This window comes from Aulonocara sp. 'chitande type north' Nkhata Bay, linkage group LG17, assembly GCF_057382095.1.
Source record: "Aulonocara sp. 'chitande type north' Nkhata Bay isolate Kocher_YH1m ecotype deep benthic linkage group LG17, A_spYH_male_GT1.1, whole genome shotgun sequence".
NCBI classification, from domain to species: domain Eukaryota; kingdom Metazoa; phylum Chordata; class Actinopteri; order Cichliformes; family Cichlidae; genus Aulonocara; species Aulonocara sp. 'chitande type north' Nkhata Bay.
Genome location: NC_141360.1, coordinates 25,126,224 through 25,152,064, shown reverse-complemented (window position 1 = coordinate 25,152,064; position 25,841 = coordinate 25,126,224). Strand labels below are relative to the sequence as shown.

Here is a 25,841-nt window from a genome sequence, read left to right as displayed (position 1 = left end):
GTCAGAGTACAGAGATATTTATTAAAAACTGTCATGCATATACAAAACATTTAATTAATCCAGATTAAATGAAATATAATAACAGAAAGCCTCCTGTCATTTTGAAAAGCATAATAACCTGATTATTGCAGTTAGCTAACAAAGAAATGTTTATTATACAATGCTCTTATTTTGAAAAGCTATTCTTCACGTAACATTAATGAGGTTATAAACTTACTATTCTCCATAAGTAACGGGCCCATGTTTCCTATTACCTGAATTCTAAGAATATGGTCACTATCTGACTTGCGTATGTGTTTTAATACAAAGAAGTTGAATCTCTAAGCATGACGTTTAAAGAAGCCAAGAAGAAATTGTCAGGAGGGTTCTCCAAGTCTGATCTCCTGTCCTGTTACTCCAGCTTCCGCAGGGCTTCGCACAATTTCCCCATCTCACCTGAAACAGAAGAAAATAGAAGAGTCAGAGGAGCAACTACTGCTGTATGTTAATGCTCATCTCATGCTTTCATATTTATGGACTTTATTTATTTATGGCTTTTAATAACATTCACAATATGGTGGAGTATTTTTTTAATTGCACACATGAGCTGTTTAAAGAGTCATCCCACCATACTGTGTGGCACGTTGCCTACTTTTACACACTGAAGCTATAACACTAACTTAGTGTGTAAAAACACCACAGAGCTGGTGATTTTACTTCCTGAGGACCCTCAAAAAGAACATCTCTCAAAGACCATTAATGTCCTTCTACCACAGCTCCACAGAGGTCATATTAACATATTGTTTCTATGTTTCTGCTGCAACATCTACACAGTCCTATAATTCACTGGATGCCCCCTCCTATGTCTGAAAGATCAGGCAGTTCCTGCTGCCTCAAAGAGGTTAATAATATCACAATGGATCGATCACCATGGTCAGCTAGTGTTTGGCTGTTACCGTCAGGCTGACAGTACAGAACAAATAAAATGAAGACAAACTGACTGAAAAACCGTTTCTATCCCAGAGCTGTACAAGCAATAAATGCTGTAATATCGGAGAAAGATTACTTTTTATCTTTTACTTATTGTTATGTCTAATATATTTTCATATACTTTATTGTTTTTATATAGTGTTTTTATATAGTGTTCAAATTGCACCTAATTACCACTGTACACGTGAAAATAAATACATCTTTATATAAACATCTAAACATCTAACTATAAACATTCTATTTTATTCTATTGTAGGACGGAGGAGACGAGGAGGTAAAAACTGGAGGTGAGAAAAGCTTGTGTCATTTGGGTTGTTTCTCTTGTATTTTGACGGTTTACTCCCAGGTCTTGTTTTGGTTCCACTTCCTGCCCATTTCATTGTGTTGATTATTTTCACCTGTGTCTCACACTGCATGCATTTCCATGATTAGTCCTTTGAGTGTATACATCCAGGTCTGTGGGCCTTTGGCTGATTGTATGGTTGTGTTCAGGTCTAGACAAACACGTACAAACTTTTGGAGTTTGCACGTGCTTTTTGGAGTTTGGGGTCACTGTACATAACAAATCCACACTGTGCTTGGTGTTTAAATTTAAGGCACTCAAAGTCAAACATTCATTCACGTTCAGACATCTATTATTTGATATTTCCAGACGACTAGTCATAAGTAATTTGACCAAAGCTGCTTACTGTTGATGCTGTCAGCCAGGTTCCTGAGCTGCTGGGTGTTGTCCAGCACTTCGATGCTCTGGGTGTAGGGGTTGTAGCGCACTGAGAAAGGCTTGGGGATCGTGCCTGCAAATTTCCTGCAGAGAGAGATGTGAATGATTAAAGACTCGCATGCATTGTAAATTTTAGAACAACTAAAAAACTAAAAATTGTCCTACCTGACTTTCTCTTTGGCATCTTCAAAGCTCTCTGCCACAAAGTAAACCGGCTGGTACTCTGTGATAGGGTACTTCTGGACACTCGTCTTCTCGGGGTCGAAAGGCATAAGTTTGGGCTTTTCTGTTAGAGAGTACTGAAAGAAAAATTTTTTTTTCTTTTCACTGCTTTATTTTCTCAATGAGCATCTCTATTCCTGTCTGTAAACAGGAAGTGCGGCACGATTTAAGACTCTGCTGACTCTGCTGACTTGAGTGGACATCCTCTGCTGACAGCAGCTAATGACCTCGAAGTCTTTGCCCCCACCTGAGTGCTTACCCACTGAACCACTTTACCACCGCCCTGCTGAGCAACTCCCCCAGTGACACATTAAACCTGAACCCGAGTGGACCACTAACCCACTGCCTGCTGTTGTGCAATAAGGCAAATGTGTTATAAAAATAATGTACAGAAAGCAAAATGTCATCGCTGTACTCGGCTTCCTCTTACCCCCAGCTCTCCAAATGAAGACAGCAAGCCGGCTCCGTAAGCTTTGATCTCAGAGCCCTGCTTACAGAGGCCAAACTCCACGGTGAACCAGTACACCTGAGGGACACACACCTGGGTCATGAAATGTGACTTGCAGTAAAAAAAAAAGGAAAGGAAGCTTTGGGTTTCAGAGGAAATCTGAGGAAAAAATATCTTATTTTAAACAAGATGATGACATAAAAATTGCATTTTTATACTATGTAAAGTAAGTTTTTATTTATTTTTTATTATTCTCTTAATATTTCTCCACTCTTTTTTATTCCTTTTTATATTTACTTATGTAAGACAAAAATATAAATTGTCATTAAGATTCTTGAGGTTTGCTTCTGATATACACAATCTCAAATAAACTCTAGGATTTAGATCACATTTTATCTCTTGTTTTACTCAGAGTATTTAAAAATAGGAATATTAAATACAGATATAATATTAATAATGAACTTTTAAAAAAAATTATTCATGATTTTGGAGGTACTGAAAGAGTTGCAATAAATGTGTTTAGCAGCATATATGTCTTGATATTTCTAGACATATATATACATATATGTACTACTTTATCAACAGAAAGCCTTAATACTAATTCAAGCTCGTCTTGACCAATTTCTGCATTAAGATACAATAACTGTTTTTTCCATGTCATAACAAGGTAAACACGTGTCATGGACAAAATGCACTTCTTATATTTACAATCCAAAGGCTCTATAAAGCAAAGAGGACTGTAATTAATGTTATTAATTAAACCTGTGTTTATCCTGCAGCGACATGTCAGAATAGCCTGTTAGATTAAGAAACAGGTTATTTAATGTGGTCTAGATTGATCCAATCTTTTGTAATTAGAGGCTCTTATCTATTACCGCTGTTTGCCTTGTACACAGTACTCACGGTAGCAAGTTTCTCAATGTACTCATCCGGCGCTCCGAGAGATGCAAGGCCAATTTCCTGTGTGGGATCAAAGCACATGGGTTAAGAGGAGCTGCTCACGCTGTCAGACAAGGCCAGGATAAACTGGTGAAACTGAGATTTGTCATCTTTTTGCCTCAGCACAGGAATTCATATCACTCTTGGTCTAATCTGAATAATAGAAAAGGGAAAAAGTAAAGTGTTAATTCTCCTCTTTAATATTACCTGTGAGAACTGCGCAAAGCTTGGATCAGCAAACAGAGGAACGTGTCCCAGGAGCTCGTGGCAGATATCCCTGGATTAGAAACACAATTTGCTCTTTAATTTAGAAATCTTTACTTCCTTGTAATAAGGAAGATTTTACTTCACCCGTAATTTTTTATTAGCTTTATACACTGAGACACTCACGGCTCAGGTGTGTACGTGGGCTTGGAGCCGTGGCGAATGTACTGCGTGGAATGGAAGACGCGGAACGCGAGTCCAGCCAGGAAGTCACGGGACGAGAGCAGGCCGGCTACGGGGCGAAGCCGGAAACCTGTGCATGCTGCAGGAGAGTGGTGGGGAGATGAAAGAGATGAGACAGTGAGCGTTTTGTTGCTTGAGTTGAATAAGAGCATGCATTGATAGGAAGGGAGGAAGAGGAAGTGGGGGTCTGTACAGCCAAATGAACTGAATGATGACTCATGCATTGGGTTTCATGGACTGTGTGATGTTGCGTGACTCATAACAGAAAGAGATTGTCTATTTCTAGAAGAGAATTTACATATTATAGCAGCTTTGTTGCCATCTATAGGCAGTAATTAGCAGCTTTTTAATAGTGTGCATTTATAAATTATATTATTAAACATAGTCTTTCAAATGTCTGCATTTTAACCTCGGAGTGATAAAAAACAAGTGTTTTTTTTAGGTGTGGAGTTACACTGCAGGAAGCGGGAGACGTCCTCGAGCTGTGGGATGTTGTCTGGCCTGTAGCCGCAGTATTTCTCCAACAGGGGGAAGACGCGGTTGTGTTCACGGCAGGCGTGAGTCGGGTACAGAGTCTTCAGCTCCCTGAACACCGTGCCCCAGGTGGCCTTCTCCTCCTCTGTGTACTCCACCCTGGGAATGGACTGTCCACTGGAACAGCAGTCACAACAGAAGTTATGTTTCCCTGATAAGCACTAACATCACCACACTGTGTTTACCTTAAATTTTTCTAGATTTAAATCGAATCAGTTTTTCTGTGGATGTTTCCCCAAGTCTCCCTGAACCCAACAAACCTTTGAGCCACAGCTCATTATTCCTGTTTTCTAACCTGAAAAATATCAGTTTTATTTTACTTGCTGCTCCTGTAAGTCTCACTCAGCAACTAACGACCCAGCTAAAACCATGTTTTAGACATTTTATCGGTTATATGTGAACATTACTAAAAAATAAATTGATGGCTTTTGAGCGTCTACATCAACGGCAATAAAAATTTCACCATGGCTGTAGTTTTATATGTAGAGTTTTTCTAATGTCTGATGTGGAGGATTTTTAATGGTAGCATCAAAAAATAAATGTGGTAATTTTTTCTACATAAAAAATAATTTTAAATATGATATAGTGGTAATATATCATATATAAATATCATATATTATATAAATAATTATATAGTATTTTTTAATGAAATAAATAAATATAGAATTCTTTATGTAATTGCTGTGTCACGGCAGAAAAGACAATAAAAACAGCCCATAGAAAGGCTTGAATTAATTAGTAGAACCCGTACAAAAATAAAAATTAGAATTAAATAAAAATAATAAATAATTATATGATATAATGAGCATTTAGAAATTTTGAAAAAATATAATATGATACTATTAATAATCTATTATATAACAAAAAATTGAAATATTGCAATTCCTTTAGGAAATATTGCAATAATTTAATTTGTAACAGCTTTCTCATAAATAATTTATCACTGAATAAATATATCAATGTCAATTTAACTTACATAGCACATTTCAGTACATGTAGACTCAATGTCCTTACCACAAAAGTGGAAAACTCTGCAGGTCTACAACATATTAAGTCAATAAAATCAACAAAACAAAACCTCACAAAGAAAGACTGAATTTTGTGAAGAAAAGGACAAAAAAATATTTTTAGTTTATATTTTTTGTTGGTTTTTTTTCCCTTTTACTTCACCTGTGTTTTTGTTTTGGACTTCGATACTCTCTCTATACCCTAAAGCTACAGTATAACTTAAATTTTTTTTTAAATTATCTACACAGTAAACTCTTTTTTAAAAACATATTGGTTTATTCCAATGAGAAAGTTCACTTCATCATTTGTCTGCAGCATTTGACCAACATGTGAATAAGACTTCCTGATTAGGTGATCCTTTAAACCCACTATTACTCAAACTCAGCCCATAACGTCTCTATGAGCATAAATATATTAAGTAGGAGTAGTTACTGTCTGTAGTTGTAGGCGATGTCTGCGAACTCCTTCCTGCGAGCTCTGTATACTGGATCTGTGAAGCCCTGACAACATACACACATACACACAAATAAAAGCCATGTTAGATCTCATGATTGCAGCAGAGCTAAATCAAAGGTGGAAATCCTTTGGGAAGGCCAAACTCACATACATATTCAAATGAAGCCTTTGTAGAGTGTTTTTCAGCTTATGATGAATGCATTCTGCTTTAATGTCAGTGGCAAAAGGGAGCAATTATCTATAATTACAGGGGCTCAATTAAAGCACTGACATCAATTTGTGTGTGTAGATAGTTTCCATTAGAATGGATGGCGGAGTGCGGCCTTGTCATCTCCGCTGCTTTTCATAAGCAAGCGCGTGGGCGTGAGTGGACGTGAGTGGACGTGCATTCACGTGCACACGCAGAGGCAGGATGTGGCGGTGGATGAGTCGGTCCTTACCGGGTGATCGGCGTCCAGCTCGGAACCATAACTCAGGATCTGGTTGGCAAAACGGTCCAAGTCCTGGATATCATTGGGGAACCATGGCACTAGAGGATAACAGCTGTCATTAAGTACTTATAATTTATGTTTTAAGTCAACATTGGATCAAACAGACCAGTCGTGCAGTGTCTGAAGGGGATATTCAGTGTTAGGTAAAGGGTTAAAGGTCATCTCTGTGCCCTTTTATTGTCATATTATGCAGAGATAAGTCAAGTGGCCAAGCTATTTCAACAACTACAATAACCAAGTGGGGTCATATTAATACAGGAATACTTTTTTAATGACTGTATTTGTGTTTATTATACCCACTACGCTCAAAGGAGTCAACCAACATATCTGCGCCACACTTTGTGCGTTGAGTGTCTGCTTCAGAGATTCTGCAGAAAATCTGATCCCAAGATTATTTATTTATTTTAAAACAACTTGTTTATTTTATTGTTTCTTATTGTATCTTTCTTCTTTGACTATTATGGCACTTAATGCTCATATTTATTTTACTTTTTGTGTACAGCGCTTTGTGGCTGTCTGTAAAAAGCGCTTAATAAAAAACTTTCATTTAAGGAAATGATCATCAGTTGAAGCCTGAATATTTTTTTATTCCTGACTTATATAAATGGCTGCAGTTCACATTAATATTGATGATTGTTACACAGTCTTGTGTGCGTTTTGCCTGCAAAATTTGTTTCAGTGCTGTGGCATTTTGACACTCAACAGAGCTGTACACGAGGGGGGCATCTGCTTATTCATATGGATTTATGACACTCAAAAAACAGTGAGGCACAATCATTAATCTGCATTTGGGCAGTGTGGTCCAGCCTGAGGCCCCTGCAGAGACAATAAAGCTGTTTAGGCTGTCTCCAAAACTGGCCATAAATATCCTCCTTGTCCACTTGACCCTGACCAGTACGCCACAGAGTCTATGCTGAGGTCAGAGGGGGATCCATGGTGGCCCTGTCTGTCTCAGCCTGCCGTGACCTTGGCATGTTCTCTGTCCTTGGGTTAGTCTGGGGCGGAGACACTAAACTCTTCTGTTCCTGCCGGGCCTGTTGGTCCTCAGTAGCTAAACTAATGTCATTCTGGAAACAACTAATAAAAGGGGCAGTGGGCCATCATTCTCATGGGCGACACTGGCTGTCCATTACTAAGTCTGGTGTAGCTCAACACCCAGCACCAGGCCCGGTTGATAAATGGATCATTTCAGCTGTAGTGGTGTCAGCTTTTTAGATTTATTCATTTTTTTAACCACAGCTGTTTCTGGTTCTCAGAGAATATACCCTAAATTTCCCTCTATTACCAAAATCTTTAATCTACATCGCACAATATTACCACTACTACTTCTATTATTACGGGATAGGTTGTTGCTGCTGTCTTTTCATTTATGTGTTGAATTCAAATATACTGCTATGAAGGTTGGTACAGATATCAGGGGTCCCCAGAGGATACGCCCATATTTTCCTTTTTTTATCAGAATCAGCTCAAAGGTATGTATATGTAGTGAAACGTATTTACATCTCTTGGGTGGCTTAACATGAAGCACGGTAATGACATTTCCCCAGAGGATGATCACTGGTGTCTATCGCAATGAAATTTGGTACAGACATCAAGGTTCCCCAGAGGCTCGACAAAGCATCTACATCGAGGTTTACTGTGTTTTGTACTAAAATATCAACTATTTAATGTCAACTCGATGGTCTGCTACATAATCTAGTACAGTGGGGCAAAAAAGTATTTAGTCAGCCACCGATTGTGCAAGTTCCCCCACTTAAAATGATGACAGAGGTCAGTAATTTGCACCAGAGGTACACTTCAACTGTGAGAGACAGAATGTGAAAAAAAAAATCCATGAATTCACATGGTAGGATTTGTAAAGAATTTATTCGTAAATTAGGGTGGAAAATAAGTATTTGGTCACCTCAAACAAGGAAAATCTCTGGCTCTCACAGACCTGTAACGTCTTCTGTAAGAAGCTTTTCTGTCCCCCACTCGTTACCTGTATGAATGGCACCTGTTTGAACTCATCATCTGTATAAAAGACACCTGTCCACAGCCTCAAACAGTCAGACTCCAAACTCCGCCATGGCCAAGACCAAAGAGCTTTCGAAGGACACCAGGAAAAGTATTGTAGACCTGCACCAGACTGGGAAGAGTGAATCTACAATAGGCAAGCAGCTTGGTGTGAAAAAATCAACTGTGGGAGCAATCATCAGAAAATGGAAGACATACAAGACCACTGATAATCTCCCACGATCTGGGGCTCCACGCAAGATCTCATCCCGTGGGGTCAAAATGATCATGAGAACGGTGAGCAAAGATCCCAGAACCACACGGGGGGACCTGGTGAATGACCTGCAGAGAGCTGGGACCAAAGTAACAAAGGTCACCATCAGTAACACACTACAACGGCAGGGAATCAAATCCCGCAGTGCCAGACGTGTTCCGCTGCTGAAGCCAGTGCATGTCCAGGCCCGTCTGAAGTTTGCCAGAGAGCACATGGATGATACAGCAGAGGATTGGGAGAATGTCATGTGGTCAGATGAAACCAAAGTAGAACTTTTTGGTATAAACTCAACTCGTCGTGTTTGGAGGAAGAAGAATACTGAGTTGCATCCCAAGAACACCATACCTACTGTGAAGCATGGGGGTGGAAACATCATGGGGCTGTTTTTCTGCCAAGGGGACAGGACGACTGATCCGTGTTAAGGACAGAATGAATGGGGCCATGTATCGTGAGATTTTGAGCCAAAACCTCCTTCCATCAGTGAGAACTTTGAAGATGAAACGAGGCTGGGTCTTCCAACATGACAATGATCCAAAACACACCGCCCGGGCAACAAAGGAGTGGCTCCGTAAGAAGCATTTGAAAGTCCTGGAGTGGCCTAGCCAGTCTCCAGACCTCAACCCCATAGAAAATCTGTGGCGGGAGTTGAAAGTCCGTGTTGCTCGGCGACAGCCCCAAAACATCACTGCTCTCGAGAAGATCTGCATGGAGGAATGGGCCAAAATACCAGCCACTGTGTGTGCAAACCTGGTAAAGACCTATAGTAAACGTTTGACCTCTGCTATTGCCAACAAAGGTTATGTTACAAAGTATTGAGTTGTATTTTTGTTATTGACCAAATACTTATTTTCCACCCTGATTTACGAATAAATTCTTTACAAATCCTACCATGTGAATTCATGGATTTTTTTTTTTCACATTCTGTCTCTCACAGTTGAAGTGTACCTCTGGTGCAAATTACTGACCTCTGTCATCATTTTAAGTGGGGGAACTTGCACAATCGGTGGCTGACTAAATACTTTTTTGCCCCACTGTACATCTGGTTCCAGAGTATACCCTGACCAGGGTATACTCTTAAAAACTTAAAAATTACATAGATGAAGAAAAAGGCTCTTTGACAAAAAGCATTTATGATCCCCAGAAGATAATCCCCATTGTGCTACATTTTTTGTTATTTTGCAATGAATGACCTTGTTTAATATCAAATGGCTTGTAATTAATTATTTGCAGGTATTCATGTGCCTCTTGTAATCATTTTGGAGACCTAGTGCCATCCTTTGGCTAAAAATAAAAGCGACTCAGATTTTGATTTATAAGTCTAAAACTTCATTGCATTGCTTGTTTAGCACTTAAAGGCTGAAATGACTGGCATATTAAACACGAGAATATATCTGTAAGTTGACATTCACATGCAACATATATTCACATTTAATAATTTCATCATGTTGCTGATTGAAGGTGCTCTTGTTCAGTGGACATCCTCATACAACTTACTCACTAACCTGTGTCCTTCTCTTTGCTGCGTGTTAGCTCGTGCACATGGCCGCTGATTTGTGTGCGCAGGCAGTCAATGACCTCATCCAGGGCCTGAGAGCAGGAGGAGTCTACGCTGATGAAGAACTCATACTGCTCACTGTTCATGCGCGATGGACGGGACTCGATGTGTGTCAGGTTAATGCCTTTCTCCTGCAAAAAGAAAGATGTTGGCATGCGGGTGTCAGCTGTTTATGTCTTTATGTTTACGCTCATCCACGCATGTATTTTGTATACGGAAATGTTAAATTTGTTTGAGAGGGATTTCTAATAAAAAACAAGGTGGAAAATTGTCCCGCAGCACTGCCTTTGTGCTATCACTAGAGGGTGGTGTGCTGTTAGTAAACTACTAGAGTGCACTCTATCAGACTTTGTGAAGACCACAGGTCAGCTGGCTGGAACTCGCTGAGCCAGACACTGGATGCATTCTCTTAGTAAAGACGTGTGGGACATGTTGTAATAGTTAGTACACAACTGTGGAACCCTTGGGAAGTTTCCAGAGTTTTATGGTTGAAATTCAAGAACTGTACTTGATCTTAACATGCAAAATAGTTCTGGCTTGTATGTGAATGAATTTTATATGGTAATTTTCACCTAAATGTGCTTTTGTTTTTGTGCACGTTTATGTAACTTTTTGGAGGGAGTGTGTTATTTGTTTGGTCCGCTATAGGCTGCAGAGGAGGGCGTAGGCAACCCAACATCACGTTTTCTCCCATCTGGATCCTATTCAGCTTTTTTTTACGGGTCATGTGGTTCTGCATCCCGACCAAAGATGAGACCACGATGGCATTTTTTGAATTTCATTTGTTTGAAGAGATTTAAAACTGTTTTTCAATTAAAAACCCAATATTACTGTATATTATTACTTAAATTTTTGTTAATAAATTAAAAAAATGTGATACATCAAATCATTCGTGAGGCCACCACAGAAAATATGATATGTATATGTAGCTGACAGATTTAGTTTCTGATTTTTAATTAGTTTTGGATTGAGAACTGTGTCCCTGTCATCATAATTAATCTGTCCATGACTACAAAGAGAAATAATTCAATGTGCGTGCCACTGGCAGCCTGGTCCAGCTTAACATAACCATTCCAAGTCCTGAAGCGAATATAGTGCAGCGGCAAATCTGCCACATTTCTATACCCCTCCGAGCCGTCCCTTCACTGTGACGCCGGTGACAATAACCCCAGCTGAGGTCAAGGTCAGTTGGTAGCATGACTCGTCACAAGAAAGCCATGCCGCTGTGTCACATGTGCGCTGAAACCCGGGTGGATAAGCTGTCCGGCAGTTTTTATGAGCGGCTCTCTGAATGAACACGTGATGGTTGTCCAAGCTGTGTGGCTAAACGTTAGCACATGGCTCAGTCGTTTTCAATATATCAGTAAAAAACACACACACACACACAACAGGAGAGAAAAATGAAGTCCTGGAGCACAAACTCTTGAAGCTTTGTTTTTTACAGCATCATTTACTTTAAAGCATGTGAGCGGACTCAGCATGTGTTACATCACAGCTGGGCAAGAATGGGGTCTGTTGATAGTTTGGGGGTCGTTTGGCGTGTTTTACTGAAACGTTAAGGGCAGTGGGAGGATGAGGGGTGGAGCAGGGGGAGGATCGGCAGAGTGGGAGCTCATAGGCTCAAAGGGGATCCTGATGTTTACAGCTGCATTTGAGACAAGCATTTGGCACATACTTGGTATTGATCAGAGTCAACACAGCCACATCTCCACCCACAAAAATGTGGAAAATTAAATTAAACAAAGAAAACATTTTCTTCACAAAAATGCTTTTCATGAACTGAAAACATAATTTTCATGGCTGGTTTTATATGTTATGATAGTGTTTTAATACAAAATGTATTTAAAAAAAATTAAAACTTGATACTTGAAAGAAGGTCAGATTTAAAGATTAAACAATGAAGGTGCTGCCAGTCGCTATTTACCACGAGCACGTAGTCACCTACGCAGAGGCAATTTAGATCGATATGAGAAGAAACAACAACACAATGACGCACTGATGTTGTTGGGATTTGAAGGATTAAGCAATAACAGGTTGTGTAATAACACATCAAACTGATTTTCCTTGGTAAATGTGCAAAAGTACGACAAACCATTAAGTACCATTGTATGCACAGATTCCACAACATAGACTGTTTATCAAATTAATGTGTTAAAACAAATCTACAACAGGACAGTATCTGAAACAGATGTCCTGTATACAGGACCTGAGAGATCCACCTGGTCTTTCAGTTGATCATTTAATGTTCACTGAAGCCTCATCAGAAATGGTCACAGTGGAAGGGTGACCGTCAAGAAGACCTTCTTAAGGAAGAGAAACTGGGAAAAAAGGGTGAGGTATTCAATATTAAACAAAACCTGGTCTAAAAATCACTGGCAACAGGTCTGATGGAGAAATTTTGGGTTCAAATTGTGTCATAATGCAAACTGTAGTTATTATGAAAGAGAACACTAGGAGAGAGGTCCAACAATGAGTGTCTACAGCCATCTGTAAAACACGGTGGAGGCTCAGTCATGGTTTGGGGCTAGATTTCAAGCCTTGGTGGTGGAGATCCTGTCAAAACTGTAAATGTGATTATGAAGAAATATAGAAATATACAATCAGATTTTCAACTCTCATCCATTCAAGATCCATTCATTTTTCAGCGTGACAATGATCCCAAAAATGTCAATGCTGTAAAACCAAACCTGGACAGAAAAACACAATGGAGCACTATCAGTGATTTAGAGCAGTGTGAGCTCATCTAAAGGCAACCAACATCCAAATAAGAGCTTTGAATGTCCTTCAAGAAGCCTGGAGAACTATCCCTGAAGACTACGTAAAGACTTTACCTAAGAGATTTCAGGTGGTTTGAAGAATAAAGATCGTCATAAAAAATTTAAGCTCATTATATTTCCATACATGTTTCAAGAAACTGCTCTACCGTTTTCCCATTTTCCTAACAAAACATAAAGAAGAATTTATAGATAAAAACAGCTGTTAGTCATCAGCATAGTATGTTGTAAACTACTTTACTTTCACATAGGTACAGCACAGCAATCAGTTTGCAGCGTGTAAGAATGGAGAATTTTCTAGCAGCATTTGCCTGGTTCTTTATCACTACCCCCAGCTGAGATCAATGATGCACCTGCCATGTTTGCAAACCACTGATATACAAACATGTGAGATAAGCTCTGTTTGTTTAGTTTCCTCCTTTAAAGAGTCAGAAAAAGCCAGGAGCATGAAAACTACACCGCAAAGCGCTTAGCCTATTTGTACATTTCTTTCCCCTCGCCAAAAGCCATATTGTATTTAAATGACATGACTAGTATAAATTATGTACTAAAGTGGAACATTCCCAGGATTTACTTTTTAGTGTCTCCTCATGTGGCTTGTTTTGTTTAATGTTAATCATTAACTTATCGTAACATAACTGCTTTGTCATGAACCATTTTTTTTAAAGGAGCAGGTTGACAAATTGTCTCCCCCCAGAGTCAGTGTTAGCAACTTAGCGATATATTTATATATTTAGCGAGTTTTCAGACCCCCTTAGCGACTTTTTTTCTAAAAATCGACTAGCAAATCTGGCGACTTTTTCTGGTGTTATTGGAGACTTATTTATGACGACTTTTTGACGTGAAAGCGCATATCGCTTTTACTCTCAACAAGCAGCGGGTGCTGCCGTGGGCACCTCGCCCGTTCCACAGTGCTCACGGGTGGAGGATAGTCCTCCCCCAGCTGCTATCAGGGTAGAAGATGTTCACACCTATGCGTCCAAAGTGCAAATGAATCGCGCATGAGCGAAGCCGCTGCTCCCACACTGACTGTAACGCAGTCAGTTCTTCTTTTACTCTTATGCTGTTTTGTGGATCACAAGGTTTAAAACTTACGGAAAACACACACACAAAGTAACTCCACCAGAGTGCCTATTTCGGGTCACTTTTGCCGGTCCAAGCCCGGGTAAAGGAGCAGGGTTGGAATTGTGACATTAAAAAAATCACAAAAATTGCTAAAAGAAATTTAATTTGTAGTTCTAAGTAAACTAAATGCATTTAGGACGTTTTTTTTATTCACTTTATGTCTCTTCCACGATGTTATTCCTCTCTCCAACAATGTAGGTTACAATCACATTAGCATGACCAATTATGCAAATTAGGCGATGACATCATTTAGCCACTTCTAGCGACTTTTAGGACAGCCAATAGCGATTTTCAATACTGAGGAGTTGGCAACACGGCCCAGAGTTAAGTAAGATGGACAGATACCAATCTCACTGAAGCCAGCTGTTTCTTATTTGTTTTATCTGCACAGGCCAAAGTGTAAAAAGAAAAGGATCCTTGCCAGAAACATTTTTACATTTGATCAATAACATTTTCATATATATCATTTGTAACAGTTAGTAGTAATTAGTATTAAGCAAAACCAGCCTTCCAAAACTATGCCAGATTAGCTTCTCACACAGAGTGCAGTCATGGGGATATACATTAACCAAATGGGATTTCAAATGTTATTTAGAGAGATTAGTGGTCATTAGGCAAGTCATTACTGTTTCTTATAATGCTAACATAAGTTAACGAACTGTTGGTTGTAACTTAGCATGAGCTAAGCTCTGCCATAGCTTAGCATCTTACAAGGCAGGGCTCTAGAGTGCGACCAATCTGGTCGCAAATGCGACCAAATTTTTCAGTGGTGCGACTAAAAAAAACCATTTGGTTGCACCTGTGCGACCAACTGTTCGGGTAGCAAAAAAAAAAAAAAAAAATCTGCAACCTTCCCTGTGGTCAACAACAGACACACATTATGCCCTTATCGTGGACTAAACCAATCAGAGATAGTAAGGGGCGGGACCTCTCTGATTGGCCGTGGTCCAGTTGAAAGTGCAGGTGGAAGTGGGAGGTGAGTAGCTTGCAGAGGTGTGGACTCGAGTCACATGACTTGGACTCGAGTCAGACTCGAGTCATTAATTTTATGACTTTAGACTTGACTTGAAAAAATGTTGTAAGACTTGTGACTTGACTTAGACTTTTACACCAATGACCTGGGACTTGAATTGGACTTGAACCGGTTTACTTGAAAAGACTTGATATTTCACCCCAAATATAAAATGTAACATGCATATAGAGATTGAAAATGTGATGTCATTCTGGGGTAGAACCACAAAGGATTCTGGGAACTCGTGGCAAGAGGTACTAGCGCACGCAGGCTTTTAATTGAAATCAGTTATACAGCGATAAAAAGAAACACAAAAAATGGCAAGAAGCTGTTGTATTATTAACTGCAATAGCCGGTCACATGACAGCCACGGGAAGCCGACGGGTAAAGAAATCGGTTGTTATCGGATTACGTCGTTGAAGAGAAATTGTTCGAGCCATGTTTCCGAAGTAACAAAGACGCGACGGATGGCCTGGATTGCAGCCATTCAAAGACCAAATATAACGTCCCAGAACACTCCAGCTCACTCCAGAACATGTTAGTCTGCTCCAAGCATTTCCACAAAGGTCAGTCTTCTGTTGTAGTTAATGCGTCATTTTCATAACATAATTGGTGATATAGGTTACAAGCAAGTCTGACGCTGAACAGAAATTGTCGCGCTATGCTCCTTTGTTTATTGTGCATAAATAGTGAATTGTCCTGACACAATATTGTGTTTCGCTTCTGTTATTATGGTACATTGACAAAAACATACTTTTATTCACAGGATAAAACAGTTGTTTTGTATCACTAATTGCCCAGTGCGATTACAGCATACAGTATTATTGTCACTGCTACATTTCTGTAACGCGTACCAGAAATTATTTCTACTACTAATTAATTACCGTTGAGCTCAAAGGTTATATTAATAAACGGTTAACGAATGTGTATTTATGACGACGATTTGTGAGACTGGTAAACTTATGATACGTACGATGGTCTTTCGTTCTACACGGTGCATTTCAAGGTCCTGCACCCATCCGTCGGTAAACTGTACCTGGGCTTGTTGCAGTGACCTGAAGTTACTAAACTTCATGAGTGTGTGCACTCACTCCAAGAACCGTATGATTATAAATATGCATATAAATATGCTACGATGAGATAGCTGACTTCATCTAACTAGCAAATGTTGTCCAGGCTACGTTGGTGATGCAGTTTTTTTAAATGTGTATGATATTTTTGTCATGCGATTTTAAAGCCGGTCCTACAAGCGCATCCAAGAATAACATGCAGCTTATCTCAGAACTGTCGGTGAAAATTATTCTTGGAGCTAGGTTTAATTGAGCTGCATTTTAAAGAGGTGCAATTTCACAATTTGTGTATATTTTCCAAGTTCACTATTTTGTCATGTGTTGAGAAAAACACAGATTTAAAAATTACATGGTCTAATATTTACATTTAGCATAACTGCAACATTCTTTTTTCGTTTTTTTTTAAAGACTCGAAAGGACTTGAAATTCAAAATTTCAGACTTGTGACTTTACTTGGACTTTTACACCAGTGACTTGAGACTCGACTCTGACTTGCCTGACATTACTTGAGACTTGACTTGAGGATAAAGACTTGAGACTTACTTGAGACTTGCAAAACAATGACTTGGTCCCACCTCTGCTGGTTAGAGTTGCATGGATCGCAGATTTATCCGTTTTTTGTGAATATAAGCTGCTGACTGGTGAGCAGAATTTTCAGCTTGGTACGTTAGTGTTCATCAGTTAATCATAAAACATATTTAGTGCTTATAACAAATATATTATGCTAAATAAAGACAGATTTTTCCACAATGTATATGATAGTAAGAGTTAGTAAACCTCTATTAAAGTCTCCCTCTGCAGTCTGTTGTTTCTTAGATTCAGCATTGAAACTGAATTTAAAACAAAACATAGATGACATTCTGTCGCCTCATCAACCACCAAGATCTCACTGCCTACAGACATTCAGTAACTCTCATTGGATAATGTTAATAAATATCTTTCACTAAATATGAACGTTTTCTACCTGTCCTTGTTTAAATTATGAAAGAAGTTATTATGCCTGAGAATCTCTAGAATGTCGAATACTTTCCACTAAACAGTTGTCTTCTACTTTGGTTAGTTTTTTTAACAACCATTTAAAAAACATATTTTGCTTTTGTTTTATTTTTTACTGCAATTCCTGTAGAGTAGCTTTTATAGTGTTAATTCAGTATGTGCTACAAAATAAAAGCCTTTCCTTTACATTAGGTTTGTGGGCATTTTATTTTGAATTGTTCCAATCATGGCACTTCAAAGGAACAGCGCATCACAGGAACAGCCTGTGATGTCACAGTGCACATTCTACTGGAAAACCCTATAAATAGGGGAGACGTTCAACCAACTTTAGTGGATCTCGGATGGCAGAAACACAAAGCAACCTGGTTGTTAAAACAAAGACAAGGCGGACGCAGAGAAACGCATACGCACACGCTGACGCATCTACAATGGCAGAAGCAAAAATAGAAATGGTCATCACACCAAAACCTGAGGTTGATAAAGCCGCACAACCAAATACTAAAAAGTCTCCTGTGGCACAACCACCAAAGGAAACGGTTGTGAAACCAAAGAAACAAAAAATGCAAAAACAGAAAAGAGTGGCTGAAGAACCAAGAAGAGCAATTACTCGGGCATATGCCCGGGCTCTTCTTGAAGCTCAAAACAGCACGGGTGATGGAGCAAACCCGAAAAATGAAGAAATGCAAAAAAACACTGGAGCCACTCCTGAAAAAGAAAAGGCTGAATCCCTCCCCATTTCAAATGCAAAGGAGGACATGGAGAGAGAGAGAAATGGGAAGAACCCCAGCAGACCAAACCCTGTGCCTAATGGAGGGACTTGGCAATATCAACCCATTCCCACATTTAGACCCCCGTTTAATCCCTGGCACGAGATTGCTGCTCTCAGACACCAACTGGAAGCCTCCCAATACCATCAGAACGACCTTTACTGTAAAATGGTAGGTGCAAACAAGAGGGCCTCTTATCACCAGCTTCAGGTGAACAAACTTCGTGAAGAAATTCACGAGAACGAGCGAAATCACGAGGAAATGATCAAAGGCCTCATAGAGCAGCTGGAAGAGGCTTCTAGTAATAAGACCTATGACATCAGTGAGACAGACACTCTCGCAAGTGACAATGAAGCTATGGTCATATTGGATGAGGTGATTGCTACCCTGCAGGACCAAATCAGCCACCCTACCACAGAGCAGTGTGTGGAGTCTGCCACTCCAACCACAGAGGCTTCACACACTGACTCTGTAGGACTGAAGTCCTCTAAGGAGGCTGAATTTGAGCTCAAATGTAGGATTCAGCAAGAGCAGATTGAGATGCTCCAGAAACAGCTCCTAGCAGCTCAAAATCAGCTTGAAGAGCAGGCCGTTAAACATAGGCAGGAGCAGGAGACACTCAACCTGGAAATCAGTGACCTGAAATCCCAGCTCTGCCCCAACAAGGCCCTTCATGATTTGAAGCTAGAGTCTCTGGAGCGAGAGCTGAAAGGGGCCAAAGCTTCCTCACTTAAAATCCCACAGCAGCACAAAGAACAAAATTCCACTGCTGCAAATGAAATGCACAAATTTGAGCTTCCGAAAGAAAACGAGACTGGACAACAGGAGAAGATGGAAAAAGAGGACTCACGGCCATCCACTGCAAGGTCTCTGCAGGAGCCTCAGAAAGAAAAAGACACCACAGAACAACAGAAGATAGAAAAAGAAGAGTCAGCTGCATTTTCTGTACAGGAATCTTTGCAAAGTGTACAAGACAAACAGAAAATGCTCAATGTCAAGGTGGCTGAACTCAAGACTGAAGTCAAGAGCCTGCCAGAGATTCCGCCAAGTAAGAAGAAGAACAAGAAGAAGCGGAACTGTGCGCGTCCCCAATTTCACATAATTGGTGTCAACATCAAGTCCTAAAAATCATATTTATATACAACTAAATTGTCAGTGAACATTTGAACCCCTCTCGGTCAAGACAGAAGGCCACCCCTTCCTGAGCCCGGTTCTGTCAGAGGTTTCTCCCTATTAAGAGGGAGTTTTTCCTCTCCACTGTCGCCAAGTGCTTGCTCATAGGGGATTTGGGGGCTTTTTTTTAACACCAACCACTGAAAAGTTCACTGACATCAAATTTAAGACTCAGCAAATATGGAAATGGATCATTCGTCATCAAGTGAGGAATCATCCATTTAAAACATGTTTGCTGAGTCATATTTAGTTGTGTATAAATATGATTTCTGTCACACTAAGGCCAATCACAGACTAATTTGGACAATTGGTAAAAAATAAATAAATTGAAAAAATTGAAAAGAAGTAGTTGTGTCATTGTTTCGTGTAGATTTCAAATAACATGCCATTTTATGTCAACATATTTCTGTTACATTTGTAGTGCTCGTGGTTTTATATTTTTATGATCCTGTTTGTTTGATGAGTATATCCTTCTGCCTTGCTTCACATATTTACTGCTGCTTGGCTAGCTTTAGTCATGCTAGCATCAGCACGGGTAGAAACAGATACACATCAGAGACATCACATGTAGCTTGTGTTTATGTTCAGAGTGACACCTGATTTAAAAGCAGGCAGCAAAGCACTGAGCAGCATATCAGTCAGCACAGAAAACAAATGCCATAAATGTCATCAATTAGGCTGGAATAGTTTGTTTCTAGTGGCTTCTATCAGAGGTGTGGACTCGAGTCACATGACTTGGACTCGAGTCAGACTCGAGTCATTAATTTTATGACTTTAGACTTGACTTGAAAAAATGTTGTAAGACTTGTGACTTGACTTAGACTTTTACACCAATGACCTGGGACTTGAATTGGACTTGAACCGGTTTACTTGAAAAGACTTGATATTTCACTCCAAATATAAAATGTAACATGCATATAGAGATTGAAAATGTGATGTCATTCTGGGGTAGAACCACAAAGGATTCTGGGAACTCGTGGCAAGAGGTACTAGCGCACGCAGGCTTTTAATTGAAATCAGTTATACAGCGATAAAAAGAAACACAAAAAATGGCAAGAAGCTGTTGTATTATTAACTGCAATAGCCGGTCACATGACAGCCACGGGAAGCCGACGGGTAAAGAAATCGGTTGTTATCGGATTACGTCGTTGAAGAGAAATTGTTCGAGCCATGTTTCCGAAGTAACAAAGAGGCGACGGATGGCCTGGATTGCAGCCATTCAAAGACCAAATATAACGTCCCAGAACACTCCAGCTCACATGTTAGTCTGCTCCAAGCATTTCCACAAAGGTCAGTCTTCTGTTGTAGTTAATGCGTCATTTTCATAACATAATTGGTGATATAGGTTACAAGCAAGTCTGACGCTGAACAGAAATTGTCGCGCTATGCTCCTTTGTTTATTGTGCATAAATAGTGAATTGTCCTGACACAATATTGTGTTTCGCTTCTGTTATTATGGTACATTGACAAAAACATACTTTTATTCACAGGATAAAACAGTTGTTTTGTATCACTAATTGCCCAGTACGATTACAGCATACAGTATTATTGTCACTGCTACATTTCTGTAACGCGTACCAGAAATTATTTCCACTACTAATTAATTACCGTTGAGCTCAAAGGTTATATTAATAAACGGTTAAGGAATGTGTATTTATGACGACGATTTGTGAGACTGGTAAACTTATGATACGTACGATGGTCTTTCGTTCTACACGGTGCATTTCAAGGTCCTGCACCCATCCGTCGGTAAACTGTACCTGGGCTTGTTGCAGTGACCTGAAGTTACTAAACTTCATGAGTGTATGCACTCACTCCAAGAACCGTATGATTATAAATATGCATATAAATATGCTACGATGAGATAGCTGACTTCATCTAACTAGCAAATGTTGTCCAGGCTACGTTGGTGATGCAGTTTTTTTTAATGTGTATGATATTTTTGTCATGCGATTTTAAAGCCGGTCCTACAAGCGCATCCAAGAATAACATGCAGCTTATCTCAGAACTGTCGGTGAAAATTATTCTTGGAGCTAGGTTTAATTGAGCTGCATTTTAAAGAGGTGCAATTTCACAATTTGTGTATATTTTCCAAGTTCACTATTTTGTCATGTGTTGAGAAAAACACAGATTTAAAAATTACATGGTCTAATATTTACATTTAGCATAACTGCAACATTCTTTTTTCGTTTTTTTTTAAAGACTCGAAAGGACTTGAAATTCAAAATTTCAGACTTGTGACTTTACTTGGACTTTTACACCAGTGACTTGAGACTCGACTCTGACTTGCCTGACATTACTTGAGACTTGACTTGAGGATAAAGACTTGAGACTTACTTGAGACTTGCAAAACAATGACTTGGTCCCACCTCTGGTAGCTTGAATAAAGCGATATCAATTCATTAAATCCTGAATCGACTTTTAAATATAACTGTGTTTTGCCAGAAACGGCAGATTCTCAGATTAAAGTTCACAAAACCATTTAAACAACAACCAAACAGCAAATGAGAGCAGGTACACGGATTCCACACAAAGACGTAATCACAGAACTCAGAATCAACTTTGTCTTTCTCGGCTTTCTCACCCGACGGCCTGTAGACGGACACGCTATCGGAGCTTAGCGATTCTGATGCGTCCAGTCTGCGCTGTGATTACGTCTTTTTGCGTTGATTCTGAGCTGTAGGTTTTGTCTCTCTCCAACCAAAATTCACAGAGCCAGCAGCAAAAGAAGCAGCAAACTGCGCTTCACATTTGATCAATGTGGTCATGAATTTTGCTGTTTGCTTCCACGACTATTAAAATCACACTTCATGCACAGCTAGCTCTCTCTCTCTCTATACTCTCTATACTCTCTCACTCTGTACTTCAAGAACAGTTTCCCGTCTCCAATCTCTGTTTTCTGTATTATTCATTCGCTTATTACCCACCAGTCTACCGTTGTTTACAGCGCTGTCGGCTGCTGTCTTTTTCTTTTCTTTTTTTCACTTAAATGACCTCGGACAAGAAAGCCTATTTTTTCTGTTGTTCAATACTGAAGAAATTTAAACTTTATATGCAGAACATTGTAGAATATTTTTAAGGTTATCTGCTATAAAAAGCCAGACCAGGAAAATCTCATTCATGTTTTTCTGTGTTTTATTCTCACTTACTTTCACACAAAGGCATCTGCTGTGATGTTCACAATTCTGATGTAGTCAGTACTGATAAATGATCAGAATTATAATATTTCTGACTGTCTGAGGCTAAGTTGAATCGAATCGGGACTTTGAAAACCGGAATCGAATGGATTATAGAAATCAGTGATGATACCCAGCCCTAGTGAGCAGCCTAGGCACGACAGACGTGGATGTAGCTGTAATAGGAAAATAACTATTGCTAACTTTTCTGTTAAGTTAAGGCCTGATCCTTCTGAAATTCATAGCCAGTGCTCTGACACGGTGTCATCAATCTTTGAATGCTGAAAAAGCACAGTGTATCCAGAAAAACACATTTATATTATATAAATTATTATAAAATTTGTGTACGCCTAACTTTTGTGCCGTATGCCCATGGCAAAAAGTTAGTCTAGAGCCCTGCAAGGTAGCTTATTGCAGGATTAGTTTACCTGTCACTTAGCTTACATTCTTACAAAGAGTAGAAATTGAATCATATAGATTAAATATATCAGACATAGAATTTTAATGTGGTGAAATTGTAGGTATTACTAGCATGACTTTGTTCGATTAAGCTAAACTGATTACTCTAATGCTAAAATAAGCTAACTAAATAGTGAATGTAGTTTAGCTAAGCATTAGCTTAGCTGTTGCATGAGTTAGCATTTTACAAGGTAGCTTAGCTCCCCCCACTTTGCATTGTACTTTCCTATATAATAAATCTTAGCTTAAAAATAAAACTTAAAAATTTAACAAATATAATATAGAAATGTGAATTTATTTCAATCAGTGTCATTATTAGTTTGTTTCAGTTAGACCAGCCAAATTGTTTCTACTTAACACAAACTAGCTACTGGATGTACCTTAGCTTACCATATATTTAGCTGTTTACAAAACCTTGAATCAGGAGACACCCATTTGATGTTAAAATGTTGCTTAGAGAGATTGGGGGTGTTCCTGTGTGGGCTGCATCCAGGGTGTGTTCCTGTTAGTCTAACAAGGTAAGTAGCTTATGGTTATAGCTTAGCTTAGACTTAGCTTAGCCAGCTCACAGCCACAAAGAGTGGAATCAAGTAATATAGATTAAACAAATAGTATAAATTCTTAGTGAGATCAGAACTATTGTATTATATTATATACTATTATATTATCTTAGCTTCTCACAAAAACTTTGAATTAAGGTGCTATAGAAAATACAAATGAAATATAAAATGCTAATTAGTAAGATTAAAGCACACATTGAAGCTTAGCTTCTTAGAAACACTGGTGACACAGATGAAACAAATAAGATATAAATGTGAGATATAAAAACCAGAAATGAGGAATATGGATATATAGATGGATGGAATGTTATTTAGTTATAGCTGCTGCTTGAAGCGTTTTATTTATATCTAGTCCAGTCAGAACTGCTCTTCGGAACCTAACCAGCAACCAGTGGCTGGCTATAGCTCTTCATTTAATGGTCCCCTGTGAATCTAATTTTCTGCAAGAAAGCCAAGAGGCACAATGTTCAAAGTACTGACAATGCTAAACACATTTTAATATTTTTCAGCACGGTGGCATGGTGGTTAGCACTGTTGCCGCACAGCAAGAAGGTCCTGAGTTCAATTACACCATCAGGCCGGGGTCTTTCTGTGTGGATTTTGCATGTTCTCCCCGTGTTTGCGTGGGTTCTCTCCGGGTACTCCGGCTTCCTCCCACCGTCCAAAGACATGCAGCTTGTGGGGATAGGTTAATTGATTAATCCAAATTGTCACTAGGTGTGAATGTGCGAGTGAATGTGAGTGTGAATGGTTGTCTGTCCCTGTGTGTTAGCCCTGCGACAGACTGGCGACCTGTCCAGGGTGTACCCCGCCTTTCGCCCTATGACAGCTGGGATAGGCTCCAGCGCCCCCCCGCGACCCTGAAAAGGATAAGCGGAAGCGAATGGATGGATGGATGGAATTTTTTTTTAAATAAATTATTCTTCTTGAATGCATTTCACAATAGTCAGACACTGTCATAAATAAAGATTAATATACCGAACCATTCACACATTAATTTAACAACCTATGGTTTATTACTGGAAGAGCTGCTTGTAATTTTGCTTTCCATGACTAAATGAACAAGTTAGAAATCCTAATGATATTGAAAGGTACATGAATATCATTAGCATTCAGTTTGTCACTGAACCCCATTAGGACCCAGGGCTGTCCACTGATATAAAAAGTTTACCTCAAACAGCCTCAGGGCTTTGGCTAAAGCTCCGACCTCTTCTTTTAAGGAGAAGATGCAGGAGATCACCTCTGACTTATTGTTGGTCTCCTCCTCCAGGTACATGGAGCCCCTTCTCTTCTGCTGAGAGACGTATTTAAGATAAATATACAGATTTTATATAAAAATACAACATGGATGAAGTCGTGCATACAGTGTTGTTAATGCAAAGCTATTACAAAAATGCAACAGATTCACTTTTAGTGCGGGGATGTGAATCATGAATTTAAAAATTGTTAGAATAGTGTTTGGCTCTCCTTTTGTCTGCCTGCCATATGCTGTTAGAGGGCATGTTATGTAGTTTAAAGCCATCCAGGGCAGCGCGTAAAGTTCAAAGCTTCACACTCAGCCATATTCAAAGAGGGTTTCAGATAAACACAAACAAAAACCCAACACATCCCCTCATTTCTTCTACAGATGTTTTACAGATGAGTAAATACAGATGAAGAAATAACAACCTAGTTAATTATTTATTAAACTGAACATGTCCCATGCTTTTTTAAAAGGAACCCACATAAAATTAAGCTTTTAAAGGACAGTTTTGACTGCAAGAGTTCAACAGGTGACTGAATTTCTACATCTGTTGTATGGCTTTTATTCAGGCTCCAGTTAAAGATTTCTAATATGTTGCTTATGAAATCTGATGTCAGTTAAATAAATGGATACACAGAGCTCAAACTGATATTAAAGATATTAACTTCGTGGTCCATCTGGCAAAAAGTTACCTGTAGCTTTAATTATTTGATTATAAAAAAGAACTTAAAGGGTGCTTTTGTCATTCAGAAACAAAAACAGAAGCCTGCAGAGTAGGGACATTTCTTGCATTTGTTTAGCACTCTGACTTTTTCCATTATCGTCAGCTGTTTTTCACCTCTATTCACTGTAATTCTCTGCTTTGTTTGCTCTTGTACCCCGAATTTTCTAGCTCTGCCCAGCCATACTGTTGTTTTAATAAAAACGCACTGGTTTGAATCGCTATTTAAGGCTGTTTGTTTTGCATAACCTCCACAAAAAGAACACAAATAAACAGACAAAATTGAATGTAGTGCTAAAAGAAAGAAAACACAAATGGCTTTTAAGTCAGCTATAAGTCAGATTTACCCCTGGGACTTGGTCCCCTGTTTCTGCTTCTGGGCTGTAGTTTCCATTAACCCTCTTGTATGCAGCGTCCATCCTCTCCGTCCTCCAGGTAGGAAGTGTGTAGTTGTGTGTATGCTAATGCTGGGCTGAGATCTCGGGAAAGCTCCTCTGTGAGCGCTCCTTTAAAAACCATTCCTGGTTAACACCGGTCCACGTGACACCACACCCCCTCTGCATCGATATGTCATGGGATGGTTGTTGTGAAACAGAACTAAAGTGGCACATCTGGTTCTTGTTGTGTGCCTGTGGGCAGAGTTTGCTGGATTTTGTGCAGCAACTTTGTCAGTTTCTGCGCAGCCTGGTCGTTTTGAGAACAGGTA

General features: G+C 39.3%; 3 protein-coding genes across 4 annotated transcripts in view; 2 read left to right on the top strand and 1 right to left on the bottom strand.

The window, feature by feature from the left end:
- Nucleotide 1: 1 nt before the first annotated feature.
- On the bottom strand, nt 2–25,640 carry pah (phenylalanine hydroxylase). Of its 2 annotated transcripts, none has more exons than XM_086269866.1 (13): nt 25,483–25,640; nt 24,343–24,462; nt 10,007–10,190; nt 6,185–6,273; nt 5,721–5,788; nt 4,201–4,397; nt 3,690–3,825; nt 3,507–3,576; nt 3,264–3,320; nt 2,343–2,438; nt 1,856–1,989; nt 1,659–1,774; nt 2–435 (listed from the first exon to the last, which is right to left on the bottom strand). In XM_086269866.1, the coding sequence occupies exons 1-13, from the start codon at nt 25,552–25,554 to the stop codon at nt 392–394; spliced, it is 1,383 nt and encodes a 460-aa protein (XP_086125992.1). In that variant the 5' UTR covers nt 25,555–25,640; the 3' UTR covers nt 2–391. The 2 variants fall into 2 exon arrangements, with proteins under 2 accessions (XP_086125992.1, XP_086125991.1); XM_086269865.1 differs by having other exon boundaries at nt 24,343–24,465; nt 25,483–25,639.
- Nucleotides 17,378–19,109, top strand: LOC147310156 (uncharacterized). The gene has a single exon (XM_086270082.1). The coding sequence runs from the start codon at nt 17,378–17,380 to the stop codon at nt 18,926–18,928; it is 1,551 nt and encodes a 516-aa protein (XP_086126208.1). The 3' UTR covers nt 18,929–19,109.
- Nucleotides 23,060–25,841, top strand: part of LOC147310154 (uncharacterized) — a 91,309-nt gene continuing 88,527 nt past the window's right edge. Inside the window, exon 1 of the mRNA XM_086269862.1 lies at nt 23,060–23,129. The gene's annotated coding sequence lies outside the window, so the exon portion shown is untranslated. The remainder of the gene's footprint in view (nt 23,130–25,841) is intronic.

What these genes read in the sequence shown, in the direction of transcription:
- LOC147310156 (XM_086270082.1), top strand. Translation starts at nt 17,378, where the DNA reads ATGGCAGAAACACAAAGCAACCTGGTTGTTAAAACAAAGACAAGGCGG.
- pah (XM_086269865.1), bottom strand. Translation starts at nt 25,554, where the DNA reads ATGGACGCTGCATACAAGAGGGTTAATGGAAACTACAGCCCAGAAGCA. An exon ending in CAGCAAAGAGAAGGACACAG is followed by an intron (nt 6,274 to 10,006) that starts GTTAGTGAGTAA and finishes GTTATCCTCTAG; the next exon opens with TGCCATGGTTCCCCAATGAT. An exon ending in CTTCATTTGGAGAGCTGGGG is followed by an intron (nt 1,990 to 2,342) that starts GTAAGAGGAAGC and finishes TTTTTCTTTCAG; the next exon opens with TACTCTCTAACAGAAAAGCC.